The 13,348-nt window shown below is 44.0% G+C and overlaps 1 protein-coding gene across 7 annotated transcripts; it reads right to left on the bottom strand.

The window, feature by feature from the left end:
- Positions 1-1,781: 1,781 nt before the first annotated feature.
- Positions 1,782-13,045, bottom strand: ATG3 (autophagy 3 (APG3)). Of its 7 annotated transcripts, none has more exons than XM_086803784.1 (9): positions 12,661-13,045; positions 12,359-12,429; positions 11,974-12,087; positions 11,237-11,379; positions 11,000-11,085; positions 10,860-10,911; positions 2,441-2,506; positions 2,286-2,316; positions 1,782-2,101 (listed from the first exon to the last, which is right to left on the bottom strand). In XM_086803784.1, the coding sequence occupies exons 1-9, from the start codon at positions 12,819-12,821 to the stop codon at positions 2,082-2,084; spliced, it is 744 nt and encodes a 247-aa protein (XP_086659910.1). In that variant the 5' UTR covers positions 12,822-13,045; the 3' UTR covers positions 1,782-2,081. The 7 variants fall into 7 exon arrangements, with proteins under 7 accessions (XP_086659910.1, XP_086659894.1, XP_086659877.1 ...); XM_086803768.1 differs by having other exon boundaries at positions 2,184-2,316; positions 11,974-12,153; positions 12,661-12,956; XM_086803751.1 differs by having other exon boundaries at positions 2,189-2,316; positions 11,974-12,153; positions 12,661-12,956.
- Between the last annotated feature and the right edge of the window lie 303 nt (positions 13,046-13,348).

The raw sequence follows: 13,348 nt of genomic DNA, 5'->3' as shown, positions 1-13,348 counted from the left end.
ATAGAGTCCATCGTGTGACACTTTGAGAACTTGGTTGAGTTGATCATTGAACTTGTGCTCGTGTGTAAACTTATCATATGGGCATGGTTGGGTTTTGGTGAGACAAATTTGGAACTCATGCGCGTCTAATCCAACATTGTGGAGGACAAGGTTGGAGGATGATATCATGTTTGTTGGGCATATGACATGTACGAGTGAATCTATTTTTTGATGTGGACATTGTATGAATAAATGTATTTGACTTCTCAAAGAATCAAGGATACTTGGGAATTCTATGGACATATGTGATGGATTTTGTAGGTGGTAAAATTACTAGTAGGCTCTTTTTAATATTTTTGAGAATTTATTGGCTAATTTGGGTAGTAGGGTACACATCACATAATAAAACTTACAAGTTATGAACATGGTGGACTAATTATTATCTAGTCACCCGGTTTTGACAAAGTATGGACATCTCTTGTATTTTAGGTGCCTTCATGAATATGGCCAAGTTGAGAACGCTTGCCAAGGTGGGTGGGTTATCATAGACTAAAGTCCTAATGGCACATCATCACCTAAAGCTGCTTAGTTGCAAATGCAATGGCTCCCCTCTCTACCTACATCCAACACACGCCCTACTCACTGTTGGAATCTCTCTGTTTCTTACAACCAATGGTGTAACATTGCTTCAACTTTTTGCCAAAAGTTTAACCATGTGTAGGTGCATACAAGCACAAAGCTTGGAGAATCATGCTTCTGGACTGCACAAAAGTGCATCATTCATCCAAAAGCTAGACTATTCATCCAAAAGTGCATCGTTCATCCAAAAGCTGAAGTCAAACCATTTTTTATGGCCTAATCATAGGACTAATCATAATCTTTTGCATTGATGCCAATGACATGTCCTATAATCTAGTTTTTTTTTTGCCATTTTGGCATTTTTATCAAAGTTTGAATTATAAACTCCAATTTTTTAAACTAATACTTCATGTTTCAAGAATTCATATCATAATTTTTATTTGATATTGCAAGGGGCGGGAGGGGGGGGGAGAGAGAGAGAGAGAGAGAGAGAGAGAGAGACACGCACGCGCGCGCGCACACACACAAAGCCATCTACAAAAGATTTACAAGAAGGTTAGGAAGAAATACAACAAAGGGAGCAACAACATGCCATGATATTTATAGTAAGATATTTAGTAACTATACCATGGATACATTACCACCTGCATATCCCCAAAATGACGAGAGCCCTTATGGAAGGCCTATAGTTGCATGACATGCTACTCAAAACTAGTAAAACACATTTGGATGGAAGATCACCATGAAGTGTTAAGGACTCTATGCAAGTACCTTGGGAAGATGACTTTCTTCTTACACGGTTAGTTGTTAAGGTCTTTGTCAAGGCAAAAAGCTGCTACTAGGCATCTGATAGGTGTTACAACGATTTGGAGAGAGCAGCAGTCATTCTAGTTCTGTTTTTACATACTACAATGTCCATCATTGACACCTACTTTGAAGAGACCTTACTTTAAGAGTATTGTTAGGTGCATTTCATAGTATAGGTGAAAGCTTTAGCATCCAAGCAGGTAGCCTTGCCTGTGGAGGCCATAAAGGATAATGAGAAATTATCTAATTATGGACTAGTGTGACCAAAGCAACGTACCCAAGAAGGCATTCAGCTACATCTTGCCAAGCTCCATGTGGATCATTACGATGATGATTCTCCTGCAGATGCCATGCACGTGTGTGTGTGTGTGTGTGTGTGTGTGTGTGTGTGTGTGAGAGAGAGAGAGAGAGAGAGAGAGAGAGAGCCCAAATTCAAATTTGAGAAGTATTTTGTACAAGCCAACAGCCCAATTTCAATTTGAAAAGAATTATGTACAAATTCCATACTGTGAGCACTTGAAGCATGGCAAGGGAATTCCAAATCACTATTCAATATACATAAACTGGCATTTGATTGCTGGATTACAAAGCTCATGTTGCATCTAGGCAATCGAAGCCTTTGTGTCATGCACCAAAACACATCTGTACTTATGACCCAAGGTCAAAATCCATCGTGTAGTCGTATTCAATAGTCGGAATAACTGACGCCACAAACTTCAAGAACAAAAAGAGATACCTGACAAAATATCAACGTGACCAGTCAACTTTTCTGTAATAATTAGGCAAATGTAAAAGCGGTAAGTTATTTATCATAATACCATACTTATCAACTTCTGGCTGGACTCCACGGCTCAACAGTACATCAATTATTTTTTTCATTACGGCACCATGCCTGCAGGGATGGACAGAAGCATGCTTGCCTGCCATGTGCGGATGATCCTCTATAGTGACCTACAAATAAGAGAACAGATCCCATCAATACATGGTTGAAGGATAACAAAAATTGATAATACATGGTCTAAGGGCACAAGACTTGTCCCCAGAATCGATCCTATCCTGATTGCATGCAACATACTGTCTTGTGAGCGTGATCTTGGCTAACATCTTCCAAAATAAGTTCTGCAGGTAACGGCATTCGAGACTGCAAAACAAGATATGAGACAAGACTTCAGTTAGACTAATGCCAATTTATGGCCCTAATGTAAGTGGTTGAAGAAAATTCAGTAACCGAGTAATGTTAATGACACCCTCCCCTAGCATCTATGTAAGTGCAGCTAAGGCAGTCCCCATGTGAATAGAGAACCGTGTAGTCAAGACCTGGTCTGGTTCAAGCCTTACACCTTGATCATGGATTCTGCAGGTATGGAACACCACATGGAGTCCATGCATGGAGTCGGTCTAGCCTCGGGCTCCTGTAGGGACTACGGCTGGCTCAGGGTTGCAATGATGATCTAGCAAGATTTTGTAGGTGCACCTGGCAAGGTGACATTCCGCCGCTGTCGAAGCTCCGGTTGATCGCCCCTTTCTTTGGGAATCAGGTTGATGAGGCCCTCGGTGAAGCACTCTGGAAGGGAGCTTATGGACATGACCTCGCTCTGAAGGCCGTCCCAAAACCGGCCTTCATAAGGTTCCAATGTCAATGTAAGAGGGACACCAGCAGCCCATCCTCACCCAACATTTCCAGGCCAGCGAGAAAGAGCCAGAAGAGCCTTCGCATGCTCATCGTTCGAGAACCTGAGTTTCATGTACATCCGACTCTAAATGCCACGGGACATCACCTCATATTACATATAGCTCATAGCTCTGTTTTTTTGAGAAGAGTTACATGTGCATCCGATTCTAAAGGTCAGAAGACATTCCTAAGATCACATCTACCCTATCAAGGTTCATGATGTAGAAGTCCAAAGCCTCCCAATAGTCGTCAATCTGGACTTTCATCCTAGGCCCGTTTAATCCCTCACTTGCGCATTTGCTCCCCCGGCAAGTCTAACCACATAGCAGTGGTCACTTGCCTCCATGGGTGGCCTGAGTGATTGCACCAAACGTGAAGAAATAAATTTGTGAATCTCCACTTTGAACAGCTTCAGGAAGTCATCAATCTTGTTTATAGAAACAAAAGCCGACTTGAAGACAAGTTGAAAATAAGCTCACATCGTAAGCTCCTCGCAGAGACCTTTCCAACAGGAGAATGCTTCTCAGTGAATGCAACTGAGAAGGGTTGTCAAGGAGAGAGGAGAGGCCACACAGGTCACCTGAGGTAATAATGAGGTACATAATGTAAAAAGAAATAATACCAAACATTGTAAAAAGAAATAATACCGAACATGAAAAAGAAATCTGGATATATAATAATAGTATGAACAAGGATGATGAAGATTGTCCCAAAAAACAAAACTACAGACTGTAGGAATGAGATGCAGATGACTGCACTAGAGCCCTATAAGAATGGGGCGCGCCAGAACTGGAATGCTCACCAAAGGAGAATCTCTGGGAGGTGGTACTGCCACTCACAGTGGCGCCTGGCGAGGGGGATGGAAGGGTGAAGAGGCCGCCAAGAGCACATTAAAGAGTGTGTGAGATGGCATTGAACTGGTCACGGAGGATGGGAACATTGGCCTCAAGGGAAAAAAGGCGGTTCCGTGATGCTCTGAGCTCAGTCTGCAACTCAGTAATCTCTTGGTGAAGAGTGATCTCAATGGTATGCACCTAGGGGAGTTGTTCCTGCAATGTGGTGACCTCTTGTTGCAGGTGACTCTCAGAAGAACTTGCTTGGATGATTACTAGTAGGAGGGCAATGAGGGAGGTGGCATGATGTTGCTCGCCAGTGGAAACTGCCTCATCATGAGCTCGCTGCAAGCATCGCCATTCCTGGGCAAGCAGCAAGAAGTACTTCATGAAGTACTCGGAGTGCATCTTGATATGCCCAGACCAAGCGTCGAGCACAAGCTGGCTGAGGAAGATGCAGAGTATCAGGAAGCCGAGTGAAGGGAAGGATGTCCAATAGTGTCACATGCGGAAGCTTTGGGAGTCTTCTTTCAGCCCTAAGCACTGCATAGGAACTCTTGACGCAAGAACAATCAACATAGACATAGAATACACACACACACACACACACACAGAGGTATTAACATCGGTAGAATGCAACACAAGGGCACATACGACCAATGGTGAGAGAGAAAGAGAGAGAGAGATGGCTGTGTATTCAGTATATTCATATAGCACAAAAAGGTACATCAATCTGGCTGCCTTGGCAACCCCAAAAGTCCATCGACTAACCAATCTCCATAGGGTAGAGGGTGTGACATCTGAGGTCTTTGACCGTCGTAAACACAACCTTAGTCTAACTAAGCTGCACTTAATGATGTTTAAGAGATAGACAAATATGTGTCAATGCAATGCAATGCAGCTATATTAGATGATGAATGCGGTTACAATGAGATCCAAATGGATCTATGTTGTCCTAGATGATGTCTACCCCTGGAAGAGAGGGAAACATGCTGAAGGATGATGAAGGATGGCTGTCCTGACTCCAATGCTGAGTTCCACCACTTGTATGCTAGTATCCCTCTATGTAGGAGTTGGGAAGATGGCTGAATATGCTGGCTACTGATGTAGATGCTGGACTGAATGCGATGATGGGCTGGAACGCTGATGTCAGATGCCCCTTCATCCACTCAAACGCTGAATATGCTGGCTTCCCTCGTCTCCTAAGAAGGAAACGCTGAAGAGAAGATGCTGACTATATGCTGAACTGTATCTCCCTTTGCTCCTAGGAAGGAAAACGCTGAAGAGATCCAGATGGTCTATGCTGAAATGATGCGTTGCTTTATATATGAAGCTCTACTACAGGTCGGCCAGTATACAGCAGTCGGCTGCCTATATATTTCTTCCACGACTCATAAATGCTCCAGATATTGCTGTCGGCTACTGTAAATAACCTGTCGGCTGGTCATAACAGGCCCTGACCTGAAGTAATAAATGCCCTAAATGCTCTTAATGACTCATGTGCTGATGTTGGTGAGAAAACACCCCCATATGATGCTCATACTGATATATGCCTGGATGAATATCCCGATTAAATGCCTGATGATGCCATGTACACCTAATGGGTGTGCACGTGACAAAGGGATAATCTATGCTGAACAAGACAAATGCCTTTAATAGGCTCTTGTGACCCTTGACCAACTGGCCGACTGCTGTTGGCCAGCTTCAATGCACCAATAGATCACACATATGCTGCCGACTAGGACATGACCTCCTACACTTGGCCGACAAGGTCCTGATCAAATCGGGCTTCTGCTACAAGTATCTGAGTCTAGCTTGTGCCTTAATCAAATCTTTTTTTTTTCAGGAAAAAGATCCTTCTATTAGTTAATGAAAAATCCTTCTATTAGTTAATGAAAAACAGCCATGAAGGGCTAAATACAACCACGGAGGGCTAGATACAAACTCACCTCCATGTACAAGGCAGGGATCAAATAATCAAAAGGTGGGATCAAATAATCTCCCATCTCTACCATAAGCCTGGTCTCCAGTCGTCAGATGGGACTGTGATTGGTACTGCCGAAATGCGAAGGTGAGAGACTTGAAGGGCGAGCCCCCCACCATCCTCCTCATAAGCCCTGACAACTTGAGCCTCTGTGGCCCAAGCGACAATGCCCCATGTAATGCTATGGGTCGAGGTTCTATCCATCGTAAAGATGCGGAGAATCCGCTGCCAAACTTGTTGAGCCTTCGAGCAATCCCAAAGACAATGTCGCTGCGACTCCTCAGGGTGGCTGCGCGCACCTTGAGCAAGCCGCGTTCACCTCCAATGGCCAACCATGTGCCAACCACCAAGCTCCTGTGTGCCATCAGCCAAAGAAAGAGGGTGATCTTTCTAGGCCGAAAACTGTCCCAGAGCCTCTTCCAAAAATCTAAGAAAACGCTGGGAGAGGCCCTGTGACTACCAATGTACTGCTCTCTTGCATCTGAATCCTACGGCCTAGCCGCGTTGTGTATGCAAAGAAGGGGGCATCCAAGGTCTCCTCCCGATCAACAAGATCACACCAAGTCCACTTTCCTGTGTCCCACTGGAGGCACGTGAGAGGTCGACTCTCCCAAATCCATAGCCGCCAGAGTCTCTCCCTGGCCACCTTGGCCGACAAGGGATCTATGTGCCACTCATGTGCCTAAAATCCAATCACCCTCGCCCTTTGTAAGGTGCAACCACCGAAATCCTCCAAGGGGGACTCGGATCTCTCTAATCTTCCATGGGGACCAATAGAAAAAGTGAATCATGCCTAGTAAACACGCCTAGTCACATGCTGAGCTTGTCTCTACCCCGGATCCCTGCCAGGCCTCTCTCCTGAACCTCCAAGGGTAGCTACCTGTGTGCAAGCCAATCTCCAAAGGACCTGGCAGGTCCTATGCTCAACGCACCCCATGATACATGAGGTCAGGACCCCAACATATGACCACTCGGTAAACGGATCAAGGGTTGACTACGGAAGACACTCCTCTGAGGCTACCAAAGTCAAGATGGACCGAGTACATTACCAAGTTGGTGGGACTGGGGGGTGATATACAGCTTATGAGAAAGCTCGAGAATGAGCTTCTCATTTACCGCAACGGTAGCCATATGTTTAGGCAAGCTACTACATTGCTCAGGGAGACACAGTTGGAGCCAGTGTCTTGGTGGGAGAAATACCATATTGGGACACCCAACTTGGTAAGGTTCTTGATTCTTGAATCTTGTATCTTTGTCTCCTATTCTTTCAAAATCTACATTCAAATGCTACTCTCTTTTTGACTCTAACTTAACATTCTTTTTTGTGCAATGTAGAGACGGATTGCATTGACAGTTCTCCCCTAGGATTACAGTTCAAGGCCTTATGAGAGGAACTGGAGTACATGGGCTCTTTTTCACACAAAAAAGAGAGACAGACTCTCCACAGCACAATTGGAGAGGCTTGTTTTTTGTCATTGCAATCTCCAATTGCTAGAGCAAAAGAGTCATCTCATTGAGCCTCGCCAAGTGAATCAAGATTAGATTGATATCATGAAGTGCAAGGAGATTCCGGACATTCCTCAAGTGGAGAGAGACATCTATTCTATGCTCTATGAGAAGATCATGGCTCCGGCTCGCACTACACGATCTTCTCGAGAGGCTAGTACTAGTGGTGCACCTGCACCTCTAGAGGATGAGGCATTTGAGAACTTGGCTAACGGCAGTGACCCTGAGAGTGAGGCTGCAGAGGTAGAAGATGCAGATGAGGATGAGCATGAGGATGCAGATGAGGATGAGGATGAGGATGAGGATGAGGATGAGGATACAGATAGCAACTAGCAGCTAGCTGCCAGCATCATTTTATTTGGACATGTTATTTAGTTTAAACTTTGGACATGTTATTTATTTTGATCTTGGATTGAGTCATGACTCATCACCCACGTGGTGATCCTTTTGATTTCTGTTTAGCCATCACCCACGTGATTTGTGATATCCGCATATCTTACATGTATTTTGCTTTTATTGAAATGAATTCAATGTGGTCTCTTATAAGTTATGTCAACAGTTTTATCTTTTGTATATTTCAAGTTAAAAATATACATTTTTTTATTTTGTATGAAACCTTTTTATACCCATTTCTTACCTTTTATGAAACATTTCAAAACATATGAAACCCGTTTCATACCCGCAATTTCAGAAACGCCTGGCAACACTGGGCCGGAGAAACGGAGGTTCGTTGTATCATGGTGGAAAATAAATAGACGTCTCACTCCCACTTTGCAAGCATTGGCTCTTCGAGTTCTCTCTCAAGAGTGTACTAGTGGAGCGGCTGAGCACATATGGAGTATATATGCCTATATACATACCAAAAAAAGAAATAGGTAAAAATAAATTTTAATCATAATTTTGGACTTCATATGTGGTTATATCACATCAACTAGTTAACGATTTAAATTTGTTACAAGTGAGCACATCTCAGCTTGATAGGTTGGCGTATGTAAATACCAACCTTCGCCTCCTGGGCAACTTAAAGGTTTAGACACCACTGCCCGTGATGATGGAGGGGATATGTACAGTGAAAGATGAAGGAAGTCGATCCTGAAGTTCTTAGGAAGCTAGAGCTTGGCCTTGAGCGAGGGGAGCAGATTAACATCATTTATCTAGAGGCGTACGAACGAGGACATGGCCTATGATTTTCTTCGACAGGATGAGAGACACTTTCGACGCGTCACACGTGCACAATCAAAGACAGTTGCACGAGTATCCACTAGTGCACCCTTGATTGCTGCAGACAATGCACCCTTGAGTGGAGTAAATGACACTCCACGCACATACATACAACAAGGTGGCCGTGGCCGTGACTCTTGCCACTAGTGGTCATACTAGTGTTTCTTCCGAGGAGATGGTGGCAAGGGTGGGAGAGATAGAGGACTCCTCCCATGATTATAATTTAGATGCAAATAGTGATGGCGAGAGCTCATAGTAGCGACTCGCGAGTGGTTTAGGATTTCTGATTTTCCATGCATGATGCTAGCACCTACTAGCTGGTAGCTACTCATTTTGAGATCTTGGGTTTTTGTATTTGACTATTAACATTGAGATTTTAATCAGTGAACTTTGAGACTATCATGTGATTTGACATCATAGATACAGTCTTTGTCTTGAGTCTTGACTCTTACTTGAATAATGAATCTAGGCTCTTTGATTTCATGCTTCTAATAATGACTTGAATTAAATTCGAGCTTAAGAAACTGTTTTAAACATGTTGTCTCTCTTCTATATTCAAGTTGATTTGGTGTATGTCTATAAGAAGTGTTCAAGTTAATATGTATATAAGTTGGAACCCTTGCATTTCGTCCAAAACAGACGAAACGAAACCTTCGAAATACTGAGGAGACGAGAAAACACAAGGAGGCGGAAGGGTGCAGGGCTCAGGCGGGGGGGAGAGGCAACTAGAGAGCGAAGGGGCGTTGAAGAGGGGAGGAGGGGGGGCACTGACGAAAGGAGAGAAAGGAGGCACAAGCTAAGGGAAAAACAGGGGGAGACGGTGCAGAGGAGGGAGCGCAAGCAGATCGAACAACAGGGGGGGAGCGGGTGCTAAGGGGCTAAAGGCAGAAAACGGGAGGAGGCAGCGCAACAGAACAGAGGCTTGCAAGGGCGGAGGCGCAGGCAAAGGAGATGCGGGGGAGGGGAGGAGCGGGCACCGGCAACGACGCAAAGCGAAGGGAGACACGCAGCTCACGCACGACCTCATGATTTTTGCCTTAATCAAATCTTTATATGCTACAAATCAAGGATTAGCATATGATTAAGTATGTCCATGTGCATGCACATGACATTCCCTTATGCTAAACTTGATGACGGGATTCCAACCTTTGACCTTGGATGACTGTCAACATCCCCTGTCTTCACATATGGTCTCCAATACTTGTCATCCTTCCCTTCCTAGCAACCTTTTTATTGAAAACCTTGCCTTATGTCTCTGAATCCACTCCAAATCTGATGTAGAGATCTGTGCATCTGTTCCACTTTGTCCCCTTGTCTTCTTACCATGTCCCTGAACACAAACATGAATCCTTCTTCTTGAAACTGATCCTAGCACCCTTGGCTCCACCCCTTGGATGAACTTCATCCCTCGGAGTGCTCCATTAGGGCAGCCCCAACTGGCTACCAACGTACAATGATCATTGACACCGCTAAGACAAGCGGCACCTACCTTGTCTCAAATGCAGACCCCTTTCGTTAGTGAGCTTGGCTTGTGCCTTAATCAAGCTTCTGCTGCAATTATCTGAGCTTGGCTTGTGCCTTAATCAAGTGTTTATCTGCTGCAAATTAGGGATTAAGCATGTCCATGTGCATGCACATGACAGATAGTGGGTTGGGACTGGCATTAACGAACAGAGATGCACTCCAACAACGACCACGAGATGAGGATCTTGAGGAGGAAGGAAGGGAGGCGGGCTGAATGGAGATAGTGAGAGAGGGGGGGTGAACAAGACAAGGACTTGCACACAGTTCAGAGGCCATGGACGAGCTGAATGTTGTAAGCAAGGTGGTAGAGGGTGGAGATGACAAAGGCTCACAGGTGGGGGTAGGTAGTGTGGCAGTGGGGTTGGGTGGGGAAGGGGGTGGTGGGTGAAATGGAAGATGCAGTCGTGGATTGTGGTGGGGATGGAATGAAGGACCTAGAGGTGGAGCCGGCAGAAAGGGTGAAGGGTGGGTCGGCAAAACAGAAAGCCGAGAAGCAAATGCAGTGGAGGTGGTGTCGGCGGAAAGGTGACTGGGGGAGTCCCTACGGTGGAATGGCAGGGGGTGGGGGGTGACGACAAAACACATGAAACATGCAATTTTGGAACACTGAAGCAGCCTGAAAGAGTTTCGGGCCTAGGGACCCCAAAACCGATGTTTCAGCCAGGAGATCCCAAGTTTTGCTACCCATGCTTGAAAAGGTTAACGTGAAGGTGAACAATACAAGCAACATAAATAAACCATAAAAATTATTTACCTCATCATATCCAGTCAACCAAACACGAGGAGTTTGATAATATTTATCATACCTGCAAACAAGAATACATTGTGAGATCATAATGCACATGAGGCAAAACCATCATGTTTAACAAGTAGATGACTGCTGCTATTACTTACGTTATGCTGACATCATAGGTTCGTGTTCGGAGAATGTTATCCTCGTCAGGTTCCTGAGCCATGAGATAAGACGGCTCTAATGTAGCCTGTCCAGCATAACCTCAAAGAGCGAGCTCCCATTAAAATTTAACCTTTGTGTTGGCGGGCACTTGGGCCAAGTGGCTATCAGGCCACATTTGCCACATTTACCAACCCAAAGCGCACAGTACTCTACAAAAGAAGTTGGAATACACTTACATCGTCGTTCTCAATGAAATCTGACATGTCCGGAATGGCATCATCATCGTCATCCCTGTTGTCATCTGTTACGACATGAATACTACCCTGCAGATCACTTGCCCCTACCATTAATGGTGCACTTTCGTCCTCTTTTTGATCACCTGAATCGCCCAAAAAGAAAAACATAATTAAGTTTCTAAACGGGAAGATGGCCCGAAACCTTGACCATTAAACGAGCTGTAGACATTGAGATTTTATAATAGCTAGGATGCTTTAGAGAAGTTTGATTACTCTTTTCATAACAAGCCACAACAGTGCCTTGATTATATACATAATATAATGCATATCATACATACGTGCATACATTTACATACGACGTACATACGGATTCATGTGTGCACCCACACCCATATACGCATGCAGGTGCACGTACACACACAAACACACACACACAACCCCTTAATTAGAATAATATGCAAAGGCTGAGGGGGGGGGGGAAATGACAATGAGCAAAAAAAGTTCACAAGAGAATAAACTGCGACATTGGTGGCCTTTAAAAGAGCTTGTAAATAATTCTCGTTATCTCAAGGACCTTACGACATGTGTAGACTCATGATAAATAAAAGATCAGAATGGGTTAAGAGGTGACAGATTGGAGAGGACATGTTGTCCTTCCTATGCTTGTATCTTATCCATTAAATTCAAAACGCTCTGTGCAAGAAGCAAGCATAAGAAGCAGGATAAAGCAAACCTACTTGGTTTGCCATGGGTTGCCAACCAACCATTGTCATCATCATTCTCGAGTAAAACCTCGCCTCCTGCCGCCTCGTAGTCCTCTTCTATAGATGACGCTCTGCGTAGGCAAGGAACTGCAAAACTCCCCAAACTTTGAATCATATGAGGTGGCATCATACCGTTTCTCAAAGCAAAACAAGCTGCATTGCAATTAAAGATCAGACTTTGCACCTATGGTAAAGATTTCTGTACATAATGCTGAAGTGTGCAAAAGAGATTGTCCACAGCTGTGTTGGTATGAGGTTAGAATGTGCCTGAGTTCAAACCCCACTGGCTGCAGCCGCTGGGCGGGATGTTGAATAGAATATAGTCCAAAAAAACAAAAAATTGCAAAAGAGACCTTACCGTTTCTGGTGATCAAGTACTGCTTTTCAGGTGGTAGATATGCCTTACGCTTGTTGGGATCACCAGCCTCCCTACAAGAAGAATTTTTTTTGTTAGAAACAATAATAGGGATTTACTGTTTTGACTAAATGGTAAAAATCCAATACTTGATACAATTTTAAATATTATGTGTAAATTATATTCAGAACTCTGAAGGGGGGAGGCGGATGCAATGGAGGGTCTTTTTAAAGAACAAATTGCAATGAAAAAGACTAAAAATGAACAAAAATCTGATCAAAATTTCTAAAGACCTTCAGACATACCAGGACCATGTGGGGCATTTGCCCACCAGGTTATCTCCTGCGAGAACAAATTCATCTGGGGTCAATACGCCCTTCTCCTTGTAAGCAGACACTGTTCTGGGCGGTGTCATTCTCTCGACTGCCCCTTTGAATGCCTCGTGTAGCCTCTGCTTGAACGCCATAGCTGATTCTATCTCTTCGCCTTGCTGCCGCTCCTAGGGTTTGATCTGCGAGTGGATTAGGGTTCCAATGTGCGAGAGGAAATATATATTATGGCTTAATCTGCAGGCAGATTAGAGTATAATCTTCCTGATTGGTTAAAGATTTGTTGCTACTGGGCGAAACTTCTGTACAAAAACAGCAGAGATGGGCTGCTGATAGAAGCAGCAACCTTTCAAAAAAGCAAATTTAGTATGTTTATAATTTGCAAAAATAGATAGTCGTGCCTTCCAATGGGAACATATAATAATGCGATTTTAATTTTTTTTGGGACCAATATATATATATGTGTGTGTGTGTATTTGGAAAGCTTAGAATAATGCAATTTTTTAAAGAAACTTGCTTCCCAAGTCTTTTGAGCTTCCAAATCAAATGCTACCCAAACCTTCCCGAACCTCCGAATTCTTGCCACGTGTGGTAGCTTTGTGAAACTCTTCTTTTAGATAATATAGAGAAGAATACTATGTTGGAAGAGTTCCCTTTGGCTTTT

This window comes from Cibotium barometz, chromosome 1, assembly GCF_041138505.1.
Source record: "Cibotium barometz isolate CiBa-2024 chromosome 1, ASM4113850v1, whole genome shotgun sequence".
NCBI lineage: Eukaryota > Viridiplantae > Streptophyta > Polypodiopsida > Cyatheales > Cibotiaceae > Cibotium > Cibotium barometz.
The sequence above is the reverse complement of the archived record's forward strand: the minus strand, read 5'-3'. Positions and strand labels throughout refer to the sequence as shown.

Excerpts from the sequence above, each read along its gene's own strand:
- ATG3 (XM_086803751.1), bottom strand. The coding sequence starts at position 12,821 with ATGGCGTTCAAGCAGAGGCTACACGAGGCATTCAAAGGGGCAGTCGAG. Across the intron at positions 10,912-10,999 it reads ACCTATGATGTCAGCATAAC|GTATGATAAATATTATCAAA; the intron begins GTAAGTAATAGC and ends TCTTGTTTGCAG. Across the intron at positions 2,507-10,859 it reads GGTTGACTGGATATGATGAG|TCTCGAATGCCGTTACCTGC; the intron begins GTAAATAATTTT and ends CTTGTTTTGCAG.